The sequence below is a fragment of the Acanthochromis polyacanthus genome, chromosome 16, assembly GCF_021347895.1.
Source record: "Acanthochromis polyacanthus isolate Apoly-LR-REF ecotype Palm Island chromosome 16, KAUST_Apoly_ChrSc, whole genome shotgun sequence".
NCBI lineage: Eukaryota > Metazoa > Chordata > Actinopteri > Pomacentridae > Acanthochromis > Acanthochromis polyacanthus.
This window is the reverse complement of record NC_067128.1, coordinates 14,327,285-14,340,423: the sequence shown is the minus strand read 5'-3', so window position 1 is coordinate 14,340,423 and position 13,139 is coordinate 14,327,285. Positions and strand designations below refer to the sequence as shown.

Below are 13,139 nucleotides of genomic sequence, written 5' to 3'. Positions count from 1 at the left end.
GGCTTTACAGTTCATAGTTCTCTGAGTTTTTTTTTCCTGTTTTGTTCCTAAAGGAGAAAAAGAAAAAATTAGTAAGCCTTGCATAAATTCTTGTCAGCGTCTCTGACACACAAATGCACACTGAGCCTTCTACTGAAATGTTTACATCACTGTGCAGCCGGGCAGTGATATATTGATAATACGGTTTCCTATTTACACTGAGTGCTCCAGTAAGCGCAAACAAATGTGTCGTGGTTCGGCCTGAATGACTTAAGAGGGATTTCATCTTTCTGTGCAGCTCTGGTGATGCCATAGTTTCAGACTGAGGTCTGTAATATCAACAGCTTATCATCAAACTCACGTCGTTTAAATTGTGGAGGGAAAACACACATGCCTCTCTGTAAGATCGACTCCAGAACAGTGGCCCTCATATATCAAGATGGAAGATACACACAGACTTGCACAGGGAGTGCTGTTGACAAAATATAATCCCTGAAGCATTTCAGCTGGATTTGTGTGTCCTAAAAAACTGGCAGCCACATGTTGTTCTTCTCACCAGTGGTTCCATGGCTTTTAAAACATGGAGGAACTCTCGATGCAGAAGACTCATGCTCACTTTTGTTCCACTTGCTCATCTCACCACCATCTCTAACCGCTGTGTGCATTTCCACTTGAGAACAAACAGCTGACGATTTGTTGACTCGAGCGTCTGCTGCATCACACTGGGACGGATCCTCCAGCAGAGAGATCCTCTGGCAGTGGTTAACCCCCCGTCTGTCTCACGCTAGACCCACATTTGTTCTGGCAGCCCGTCATAGCAGCCCAAATGGCTAATGACTACCATATAGATACTTAAATATTGATGCACCCTGTCTGTTTTTCCCTGCTCTTTTACCACTAACCCGTGTCCATGTGGGAATATGAACCAGATGGGAATCAAAGACCCTGAAGTAATCGAAAAGGATGTATTCTTTGCAAACAGACACAATTAAAGCTTGGTGGTCGAATGCTTTAAGTCCTGGCCAAAACCTGCATCTTGCTTTGAGTAATAGTCACGCGGAGGAGGGCTGAACATAAACAGGCTCCGCGAGGAAAATCGAAAAAAAGTTGAGACACAATACGAGCCGACGCAGTCTGCTAAACGCCGTGAAGTATCTGGAGCATCAACGGACACAGAGATGACCTCATCTGGAGATATGCCTTCAAACATCTGCTGGGAGTCTTATTTCACACATTACTGCATGCATCGCTTTGAACAAGTCACCCCAGATCAGAATGTATCTGAAATGGAGCACACGGCCGTCTGTGCTCAGGTGTACTCATGAATCTGCAGCAGGTCGGAGTTGGATTACTGAAATTTCTGATCAAGAATTTCTGACCACAAATCGACTCGTGGTTCAGTTTTCTTTCCTCTAATCTATTCCAGGTTAAAGAACTATGTTTAAATCCATAAATCAAAACAGAAAAATATCAAACTTTGCCTTCCAGCTTCTCCAATCTGAGTTTCTTTACTCAGTTCTAAATCAGCATAAACTGAATACGTTTCAGTTTTAGCCTGCTAGTGGGAGACAAAAAGGCATTTATTGTTGTTGATTGTTGTTTATTGACTGAAAATTGTGGTGGTCCGTTTTTGCCATTTTATTTTTCATCAATGTGCAAGCTACATTTACTTTACATGACTTATCAACTAGTCATGTGTGCCCTGCTGTAGAAACCTGCAGAAATTTGGATGTGCAATTTATCGTTTACTGTTCAATGCAGCGGTTTCATTTATGTCTGTATAGCAAGGAAGAAGGTGTCGTTCTGCCCAGAAAGCAAATTGTCATGTGATGATCATTTGAATGCAGTACTCATTTCAGCGCTACCATATTGTAGCTCCAAATTTAACCAATTAATAACATGAGCATAAGAAAAGAGCTTATGAAGTGTTAAGTGATACTTCACTTAAAAAACTGTGAAAAAACTGTAAAAAAAAAAAAAAACAGTGTAAAATAATGAAAACTGATGAGACTTACGATCCGCTGGGTTGAGTTTAATGCGGTATGATGTGGCAGCTCTGTGAGCAGTCCATTTGATGCAGAACTTGTCATGGTCAACGTTGTAGGTCTCGATGTTGGTGACGTTCAGGTAAACTGTGCAAGTCAAACACGTCATCAAATAATTTTCATTACATACAAATGCAAAATCATGTTTGTTCAAATGTTACATTATATGTTTATTGAAAAGACTTTATTCTGGTTTACGTCAACGTTAGCTTTGCGTGACACATGCGTTTGGAATGCCAGTGCCTCCCAGTCGACATTCTGGGAAACGTAGGTACAAGCAAAAAATTTTCCCTCTTCCATTTGCCAGGTTTCGACTACACAGTATTTTAGTCTGATAAGATCAAGTGATTATAAAGTCATAAATTCTGTTTATGACTTGGCCAAAACACATGAAAACAGTTGCTGTGTATATATTAATTAATAATAATAACGGATTAGATTTATACAGCGCTTTTTTGGCCACTCAGAGCACTTCACAATGGATCCATTATTCATTCACTCACACATTCTCACTCTGGTGGTGGTAAGCTACATTTGTAGCCACAGCTGCCCTGGGGCAGACTGACGGAAGCGTGGCTGCCAATCCCCGCCTACAGCCCCTCCGACCACCACCAACATTCACACGCATTCATACACCAGTGTGAGAGCAGCACTGGAGGCAAGGCGGGTTAAGTGTCTTGCCCAAGGACACAACAGCACATGACTAGGGGAGAGGGGGAATCGAACCGCCGATCCTTCGATCATTGGACGACCCGCTCTACCACCTGAGCCACAGCCGCCCCCAATTAATCAATCAATCAGATTTTTTTTTATACAGCACTTTTCATACAAGCAAAAATGCAACACAAAGTGCTTTACAGAAAATAAAAAAGCAATAAAACAGTACAAACAATCCCCACTGCTGCCCCATTCCCATCCACCCCGACAGTCAAGTTATCAATAAAAGACACTAAAATAGAGAGAAATTGAAGAAATGCTTATTTGACACATGCAAAAGAAAAAACAGACTGTCTTGAGTGTGGGTCCGGTATGGGGGCAATATGGGCTGTCCATCGTTTAGTTTGTCTTTTACTTTGCTATGCTTACAGATCTGTGCTACTATTGACCAGTGTTACTCACACATGTGAATGTTGTCACATGATGGGAAAGAAGGTTTTAAAAAAAAAAAGCTAGACTTTTTGTCAGGATGATGTGAGACATACAAAATCTGTTAAACCACAAGGACTGAAAAAGTCTCAGGTGACATTGATTGTCTATCAGTGCTATTTACTCTACTTACAGCTGCTACTGCAACAAAAGGGAAGTCGGCTGTAATCATGTTTCAGTGGACCATAAACCAGTGTTGTGGATGTGCCATTTAGGGGAAATAAAAAAGATCTTAAGTCAATTGAGACAAGTCTAGAGTCATGTATTTACAAGCTTAGATCGGGAAATTCCAAATCGAGTTTTACAAACCTGATACAGCATGATTTAACTGCACACAGGACAAATTTTTGCCAAATCAAAACTGACGCTTGAAGGTTTTAACTTGCACATCCAAAGTCAAGCTTCAACCTTCAATCCAACTTAAGTCCAGGATCTTAAGTTTCAGGTCAGCTCTTCCAAAAACTAATGCAAGATATTAGGATGGCGTCACCAGCAGTGAAGTAAAACTATCTGCCACAGATGAGAAAATGTGTTAAGATTTGTAAAAGGTGTTACTGTACATACGTGTTGTTCCCTGTCCGGCGAGTGGAGCACTGATGCCGGTGGTGTACTGAGCCAGCACTTTCACATCGTAGGTGGTTCCAGGCTGCAGGTTGTGCAGAGTGTATGAAGTCACGTCGCCCACGAAGAAATCAATGGGCTGGTTTGTCCCTGAAAGGACAACAGCACAGAAGTAAGAAGAGCAGGACTGAGTCATGTGTAATTACTGAGGTTGTTGTCATTGCGGAACTAAAGAGAACTGGCAGCAGACGGACATCAAAGAATGTTTGCAGAGAGATCTCGACTATCTGGTTACCAGTTTGCAGATGGAAATTTGCAGCGGAAGCCAAGATCAACATGGACTCATTCAAGCACAAACTCTTGACAATATGTGTTACAAGTAGCCTCTCTGGACGACTACAGATGCTGGCCAGATTCTCTTCAGGGCTTACCAAGACTCTTTGATACCACTTTGTGTGTAATTTAATGCTGTGTCCATCATCATGCTGACCACAGTGTGACAGATATTGATGAGGCCTAGTACAGACAATACTAACATTTAGAACACTTTTGTCACGCTACTTCCCCATTGTTTCCTTATGTGATGTAAGAGGATCAATGGATGGATTACCCAGTAAAAAAATAGATAATTAGTTCAAGGTTCAAGTATAATCCAGCAAGGTTTTGCTAAAATCACATACAAAAACCTTGTATGGCTAAAGACTTTTCAAGGCCCACAGTTACAGCTTCGACATTGCGTTTCCAGTTCATTTTTATATTTACATTCATATAGGAAAAAAAAGACTCATTCATTAATTTACTTTAGAATTAATGAATGTAAGGATGTAAAAAACGTGATTCCTGTTTTGAAGCTCTCTTTTGTTTGCTTGTTTTGCCTCCTCACTTAATTACTTTTAGGAAATGAGGCAAGAGAATTGGGAGTTACAAGATAAATCAGAGCTATTGCATGATGATTAATAGGATACAAAAAAAGCCAAACATGTTTCTGTTTTTTTCTTTAATCCTGATTGTCTTTCATGGGGGAAAACAGCCGAGTTTGTTTTGTTCAGTTTGACCTCTGCTGGATACAAAAAAGGATCCAAATAAAATAATCTGACAAGGACGAAAGAAATGAGTCTTTGCTTTAACTGCTCACAGCCCATCAACATTGGCAGCCAACATCCAAGGAGAGAAGAGCATTCGTTAACTGTGTGTGTGTTGATGCGACACCAGCTCACCTGCAGGGGAGTAGATCAGCCTGTATCCCTGGACGGGAGCAAGTACTGGCTCCCAGGCCACCCTGAATCTGGTGTACCACTCATCGGAGACACGTAGGTTTCTGGGGCTCGACATGCCGACTGTGACAGAGAGGAGACGCGTTTATGTCCATTTCATCTGCAGATATTCTAGTCTGTCTTTGTTGTACTAAACCAAGTACTCAGCAATGAATTCACATTTATTTCACAGCTAAAGACAAAGAATTGGGAAATCTGGCACTCAATCGTGATATGTGAAGGATTGCAGTTGGAGTCAGTTGAATAATAAATTCAAAATTTATGACACATTACATATTTTTTCCTTACAGCATCAATTGATTTTTTTTATACAAGAGTTCTGTGTAATCTATGAATTTGGTAAAAAAAAAAAAAAAAAAACAGTCATTGCTATCACTAATGTTGTCAAATATCACAGATTTTTATAGAAAGGCTCCAAATATTTTATCAGATTTCACATATCTCAATCTAATGCTGAATAATTTCTGGTGTCCATATATTGCGTTAAAGTAAAGAAGTCACCTAGAACATTGAGTTTATGAAAATAAATTACTCATCATTCAAATATCTACATCAAAACGGAGGACACTGGATACACAGTTGCCTTACTAAAACTAAAAAGTCTGTTATTCTTTGTAGTAATTCTGCTAAGATAAAAATTACAAAACTATTTCTAATTTAACCTATTTGTAGCTTATGAATTGCTCATAGTTCTGAAAGCTGCATTTTTATGATACAGTGTCTAGTTTTAGGTGATAAGGCAACTCACTTTACTTCTAAACAAACTGTAGACACCAGCTTCCATGCATCAGAACTAAAAATACCACGAAATGCTTAATTTTTGTGCTTTGATTCAAATAGATCACTAGTTTTTAAAGCTGTTGCCGCAGTGAAAAGCACAAACCAGAAAAGACAACCCGCCAACCAGGAGGACACATTTTAAATTTAATTGATCGTTGTAGGTCCGTTTAGTCCGTTTTCTCACTGAAATGTAAGATTTTTCCACTTTTCCAGTCAATAAAAATGACCTTATACCCATTTATAAAATGTGTTCTTCATAATAAAAGTGTTTAGTTTTGGGATTTTTCTCAGCCTTGTAGAACACGCCGGGAGGTGTAAGTTGGACTTGGACTGACGCCTCAAAGCAGCAGTCACACACACTTTTTCTCTGACCTTCCATTGTTTATACACCCAATCTCACTGTTCACCAGTCAAGTGGTCTCCCAGTTCAGCTCCTGTGGACTCCCAGTGGGCCCAACTGTTTACGCTAACATGTGTTGGCACTGTTGACTAACGCAAGTCCACTCTATTTATTTTCACTGTCTCCTACTTTCTTGGGCTGCTGGCAAGCCGAGCTGCGAGCTGTTGGCCCGTTAAACTCGACTGTTGCAGCAGCAGCGGGAGGCTCAGTGAGAGCAACACGTAACATTGAGTTTGCAGGTTCGGTGCCTGAAACGCACCGAATGACCACAGAAAGACGCTGATGCTGTCAGAGATTTGGAAGCTTTCTCTTGCTGCTATTCTCTTCAGTAAAGCAGTAGTTTTTAGTTTGGATGTGATGTTAGTTTCTTTGATAAAAACCTGTCAACTATTTGTAATACACTGATTATATGGTGGAGAAGTGGATTATGCTATGAGGGCCGTTTAAGCTGCTGAGTAGCTGGGCTGGGAAACAATAGAGTATTAATGGGCCACAGACAATCAATATGTAACTTTGCTATCCTAAAATAATCAGCTAGAGCAAAGGATTTTTTTCGGTTTGTAAGTTAATAGTTTCTCTCTAGTAAATTACTTATTTAAACCTTGTTTACTACTGAACTATAGTGCACAATATGGAGCCATTATTGAATTGTTAACTCTCAAAATGTCACCTCTACATGTCAAAGATGTTTTTTTTTGAAGATTAACAGAAGCCTGCTGTTTACCAAATCAGCAGAATTATAAGAAACACGTTGAGAGCGTCTGTGCCAAAAATCTTGCATGTTTGCCAGTGCTTGTTTGCCTTACGTGTGCGTCCGTTTCCGTTAAGCGACCCTCCAGGCCCCTCGGCGTAGATGGCCTCCACTGTGATGTTGTACGGGGTGTCTGGGAGCAGATTTTGCAGCCTGGCATTGTTTCTGTTTCCTGGACCCACAGTCTGAGGAGCCCAACACCACAAAGTCAGGGATTTTCAGCAATAGAAGAAAAAGATCTAAACAAAAATGAGTGCGTTTACATCCAGAGAATCCTTCACACAGTGGCCTTTCCCTTGTTTTGTGTTTTGCTTGAAGGTTCATGTAATTGACACTTAGAGTGACTGGGACATTCTTTGTTTTCCCACAATGCTGTTACGTCTTCATTGACTATTGCATGCTAAATGTGTTTTTGAGAGCGTTTTTCCAGGTCAGAATCGAGGGTATGAGGACAATGACTGTCACAGATTGAATCTAACCACATTTCTTAGCAGTGGATTCAAGTGCATTTTTGGTGTCTCTCCTTTTATTTGCTCCGGTCTACAAGCTCAGGTCATGACACAGACTTGGAAGCAGGACAACTTTAGCAGAAAGATCTGTTATAAACATCATTGTATTCTTTGTCCTGTGGCAGAAAATTGCTTTTCGTATGGAGTATAGGAGCTGTGTAGCAACACAAAGCTTTTACACGAGTTACAAATGCTAAATTGTATGCACATCCAATTGTTATAAGTTTTCCTTAGAGTCTCCGTCTGCAGAAATTAGCTCATCAAGCTCCTCTGCTGCAGTTAGTCGACTCATATGGAACAGGTGCTTCACTAACAAGCAGAGGGGAACCACAGCTGGGCAATATCCACCCTTCATCAAGGGTCCAACTCATTATTCGCAACTATTAATAACATTATTATGCCCCAAATTACGCTGTTTATTTCACTGAGCCTGTAATTAGTCTCACTAATCGGAAATTTATAACCTGAACGAGGCAAGGGAATCCTAAGATGTGACTTCATCACATAGTTTGAGGAGAACATCACAGCAAATGGGGAACAATGAGAGTTCAATAAAAATGTTTATCCAAAACCTAACACATCATTACCTGAAATCAATCTCTCATTACCGTATGGAATAAGCTTGAAATATGTGGTTCTTGATGCATTTCCTTTGATACGACTTCACAAAAATGTCTCCGTTTAGGTTGTTTAACACTAGACACAGGTGTATGTGATTGTCTTTTTTAATGTGTGGCTTTTATTTTATGTAAAGATAAGAGCAGCTCTTCTTCACAAACACATCCTTTGTCGAGTCAGACGATGAAAATACAAAGATCAGCCAGTCCCTCAAAGTCAAACACTTAACCAGTTGCTCTCCAAACAAATCAGAGATACCGGAACAACGAAGACTTGTGTTTTGCCTCCTGCATGCACATTTACCATCACAAATACCTGTTTAGAAATATCAGTATTCTTTAAAAGTGTGTCTGTGGAACGCAGTGGTTGAACTTTGCAAAAAAACTGTGTGTCAGTGCTATCAGGTGTAATTATCTTATTCAACAGACCATTGTCATCAGTGTAAAAGAGCCTCAAGATGCACTTACAAACTCTGTGATGGGGTCTCCAGTCATGGGAGCGTAAAGGATCCTGTACTGCCTCACGGGTCCCTCGGCGTGGTCCCAGCCGATGGTCAGGGTGCTGGTGGTGGCATCATACACTCGCATGTTCCTGGGACCAGCACGGGGCACTGCAACCAAAACAAAACCACAGATTGGCCCCAGAGGCAAAGCACACATCTGAAAGTTGTAGCAATTTCAATCGGCCACCCCTGAAGCTATTACAAAACTTCTCTAAAATGTTTTCAATTAACTTATGTTTAACTTAAATAATTCCCCTGTAATAAATGTCCAGTTGACATTATGTAATTATGTTAACACATATTTCAGTACAGTCTGTAAAAATTGGACAGGAGAAACAAAATATTTTTCTTAACTGGATGTTACAGTATGTGTGCCTCAATGAGGAAGATGTCATGTGGATGTTTGAAGCTTGCAAAGCGGTACAAAATGAACATGTTAACATGAAAAAGTGAATTTTATCCTTTACACTAATACTTGATATTACAGGATATTAAATAATGAAAACTATTGAGTGTTTTATATTCTGGGTCCTGTTTGTTTACTGTGTGTCTGTTTTTAGATACCTCATGGACACCATCATTTGTTAAATGCAGCACATCTGACCAACTTGCATGTTAAGATATACTTCCAACTGTTATGCACCATTGCCTGTGACTCATCGTAGATGTAAACCACGGAGACCCTGACTCATTCTGTTAATTCTATACTCTGTCTGCATGAGAAAATGTTGTTTTACTTACATGTCTTGCCATTGCCCTTCACTTGGGATCCTTCGCCGTCAGCGTACAGAGCAGTGACACTGATAGAGTACGGAGTATCTGGGATCAGGTTGTCCAAGAAGGCGTTGTTAGTATTCCCTGGAACCAGGACCTTTGTGGAAAAGCAAAACAAGGGTCCAAAAATACATTGTCATTTTTAATAATCAATCCAGCAGCCACAGTGAGAAGGCTTTGCCTCGTCATGCATTACACAAAGAACTGGCAGGATAAATGTATATAATGACCTCACTGCTCATCTCCCTTCCAGTTATCTCCCAGGCACCCTGCTGCCAAAGTTCTCCTCAAACACTAACAAAGAGGTTATAAGCCAAACAAATCATTTATTCCGTAAGTGGACTGATGGATAAACAGTTTCTGCTAAAAAGGGACCAAAGAGAGCAACGTCCAACAGCAGCTCACAGCAGGTTTAGACAATTAGCTCAACAGGCTTCCTAATGACAAGCAGTGAGAGTAGACTGTCTCTTGTCATTGGGATTATTACTGCATCAATGCTCAGCATTTTAGCCAGTTTGTGGGCCATACAAATTAGTACCATTATGTCATAAGAAATATATCTGCTGATTTACCTCAAGTTCACCCTCATCTAAGGCTTTTGTTCTGGATAAAGCAACTACCTCAAAGACGTTTGGACCCAAAGGTTTGGCATGTTGGACCTTGAAATAGGTTCCTTAGTGATGATGTAGTGGCTGAGATCCCACAACTGGAAACAGAAATACGCCTACTGGCCTGGGATAAATCCCACCAGTAAATTCAACAATAAAGCCAGTGGATTGGACACTGTCCTTTTAAAACACTGAATTACGTTAGACTGGAGGTTTAGTCACATAGTAATTTCCTGAAAGCAGCGCTGTCTCAAGGGTTGAGATGAACCGCACTGGTTGAGATAATCTTCAGTGATCAAGCCAAATAATGTAGTTGTTCTGGATATTAAGGTTTTAGTGAGGTTTTGTTATTATGTTAAAGAGAAGTCTTGAGCTTTGATGCTTCATTCAGAATTTGGAAAGGAGTAATGCAAGCTAGTTTGAAAAAAACAACAGAGCAGTAAGTTTTAACAACTGACCAAAAGTAAGTGGACAGTGTTTCCCAAGTTCTTAAAGCTCCAGCATTTTGATTTAGACAGTGGCACACTTCTAACTTTATGTCAACAATTTGTGTTTGTCCCTCTCAAGATAGCACATTTGATTCAAATTTTGGTGTGAGAGACTGGCCTTTTGCAACGCTTTTGGGATGAATTACAATCTTACGGCATCACCCAACATCAGTGCTGATCCTTACAAATGTTTTTACAAATGAATGTGAGCAAAATCCCTGCAACGCTAGCAGCAGATTCATGACCATGGCTGTAGGATCTGAACTTAAACAATGACATCTGCGTGTAACATTCAGGTGTCCACGTATTTTTGGCCGCATAGGTTTATTATTTCATTATTTTATATTTTTTACTCTAAAGGGCTGATTTTTTTATCTTCACATTCAACTATTAGGTTTAACCAACGAGAAAATTTACTCAGCAAGAATCTTTCTGCCTCTGACAAGTATCAATAAAAGGAGTACATTTTTGGGTTAAAATACTCAAATCAGTGATGTAAAATTTGCCGAGAATAATCAAGAGATGGTGAATCTTCCTCTTCGACTTACATAAAATCAAAGTTCATTAAACTAAAATACAACAAAAATAAAAAAATAGACACAGGAAAGGACGACTGCAGGGGATAATAAAATATACATCACAGAAAGCTTTAGAGGATCATCAAAGCATCCCAATCATCAAAACAGCCTCATTAGATTACAACCTTATGGCCCCAGAAACGTCAAACATAGGAGCTTTTCACTGATGTCAGTCACAGATGTGTCCGGCGTGCAGTATTTCCAAATCAGTCACAGAGTTCAAACTCTTTGTGGGGAAGTAAAGCCCCTTTTTCACTCCCTGAGATCAGATATTTGCACTGGTGCATGAAATCAGTGGTGATGGAGACATACAAAAAGCTGACAAGTCATGGTTTCCATATTAGAGAGCATGACTATAATTACTGCTGCGCAAACATCTGTGCAACATCAACACAAACACGTGGCGAAACAAATAGTCGACCAAAAGGGACCACCTGTTGTTTTCATGAAATAGACCAACCTGATGAAAGAATTCACCCCACTTTGATTTCAATGGTTTAATCAGATGTGCAGGGGAAGATGGATAAAAATTATTTAAACCACCAAAGTTGTTTAATGTGGTGCGAAAACTTTAGTAATGCAGTCCACATTTAATATACAGCTGTACGTGCAGTGTTAAAACAAACACCAGATGTGGAGATACAAAGACAATGGATTGCACAACTACGTCTTAGTCAACAAGGCTCCAGGACAGAAACACAAAGTCCAACAAGTCTCAAGTCAAGAACAAGTCAAGGCCAAAACTTTTTCTTTCAAGACCTAAAAGTGTCAAGTCAAGGCCTAAAAATCCCAAATAAAGACCTAAACATTCCAAGTCAAGACCTAGAAATCTCAAATAAAGACCTAAACATTCAAAGTCAAGATCTAACAATCTCAAACAACGACTAAAAAGTTTCAAATGAAGGCCTAAAAGTCCCAAGTGAAGATGCCTATTGGTCTCAAGTCAAGACCAAAAAGAAGCAAGTCAAAACCTTAAATTCTCAAGTCAAAACCAACGTAGGGTCCAAATTCAAGATCAATTGTTCCAAGTCTCAAAGCCAAGTCAAGAACTACAAGTCCAAAGTCAAAAGCAACAAGAGCCCAAAAACCAAAAGTCTTAAGTGAAGAACCCAAGTCCAAACCAAGGTAAGGTGCACGACACCTACACCAATACCTAAACATCATCTGAAGACATCGACCCAGTCGCTACAAAAATGTCTCAAATCAAGGATCAAGTGAAGAACAACAAATTCCAGGTCAAAAAACAAAGTCAATTACCTTAAGAATTTCCTGGAGGCACATCCCATCTAACAAGTGGCAACTTTGCAACAAGTTGATTTGCACTATAGAATAAAATAATTCCCTGAAATCACTGGCAGATTTTTATAACTCTTTAAATTTGAATCACAAGCGTTTGTCATTTCTTGTCTTGACATTCTTGGCTCTAATCCTTATCTCCTATGAACACACAGTGATCTCCAGTGAAACCACATTCTCTTGCCCTTAAGGCAAATTCTGCCGTTAATGACAGTTCGTGTTTTAATAGCCTGAAGAGAGCTACTCACCGACTCAGTGGGCCTGACACCGCTCAGGGGGGCATAAGCCACCCGGTACTGCTGAACCTGGCCTGAAGCAGGTTCCCAGCGTGTGTTCAGGCTGTTGGGGGTGGGGTTGTACACCTGGATGTTCTTGGGTGGCATTCGTGGGACTGTGAAGGCGAGAGAAGTTAAGGGAAAGTGAAGTGAGGAAGGAGGGAGTGTTAACTTTCTCAACTTAGCAACAAAACATCAACACTAAAGGCTCCCTTTAAGTACTACCCTCTTTAAAAACTGGCAGCTATTGCTGATGGATGTACAAACACAAGAGATTAAATTCCTGAAATGCGCTACAAGAACAGGAGCAAATGTCAAGCCAAGGGCTGGATGAATAGTTTTGTGTGGGCATTTTTAAAAAGCTACAGAGCTAATCAGCTCAAAACAAAGCGAATGTAAATATATTTTTGATTCTGTTGTCACTGCAAATTAAAACATATGCTAATTTGTGTTGGAACAGCTGTTCCAATGCGACATAATCTCTTAAAGTTGAACTTGAACGCTGAGTACAGCAAAAGCCTCCTGCAGGTAAGTGATTTTACAATGTATGCGGAG

The 13,139-nt window shown here is 40.1% G+C and overlaps 1 protein-coding gene across 5 annotated transcripts in view; it reads right to left on the bottom strand.

Moving 5' to 3' along the window:
* The window catches only part of col12a1b (collagen, type XII, alpha 1b), a 153,979-nt gene that overhangs the window by 47,472 nt on the left and 93,368 nt on the right, over positions 1 to 13,139 (bottom strand). For all 5 annotated transcript variants that reach the window (XM_051960986.1, XM_051960984.1, XM_051960981.1 and 2 more), the window contains 7 exons: positions 12,558 to 12,700; positions 9,307 to 9,436; positions 8,531 to 8,673; positions 6,992 to 7,121; positions 4,949 to 5,068; positions 3,735 to 3,881; positions 1,995 to 2,111 (listed from right to left, as the gene is read on the bottom strand). In XM_051960986.1, the coding sequence (XP_051816946.1) occupies positions 1,995 to 2,111; positions 3,735 to 3,881; positions 4,949 to 5,068; positions 6,992 to 7,121; positions 8,531 to 8,673; positions 9,307 to 9,436; positions 12,558 to 12,700 (930 nt within the window). The remainder of the gene's footprint in view (positions 1 to 1,994; positions 2,112 to 3,734; positions 3,882 to 4,948; positions 5,069 to 6,991; positions 7,122 to 8,530; positions 8,674 to 9,306; positions 9,437 to 12,557; positions 12,701 to 13,139) is intronic.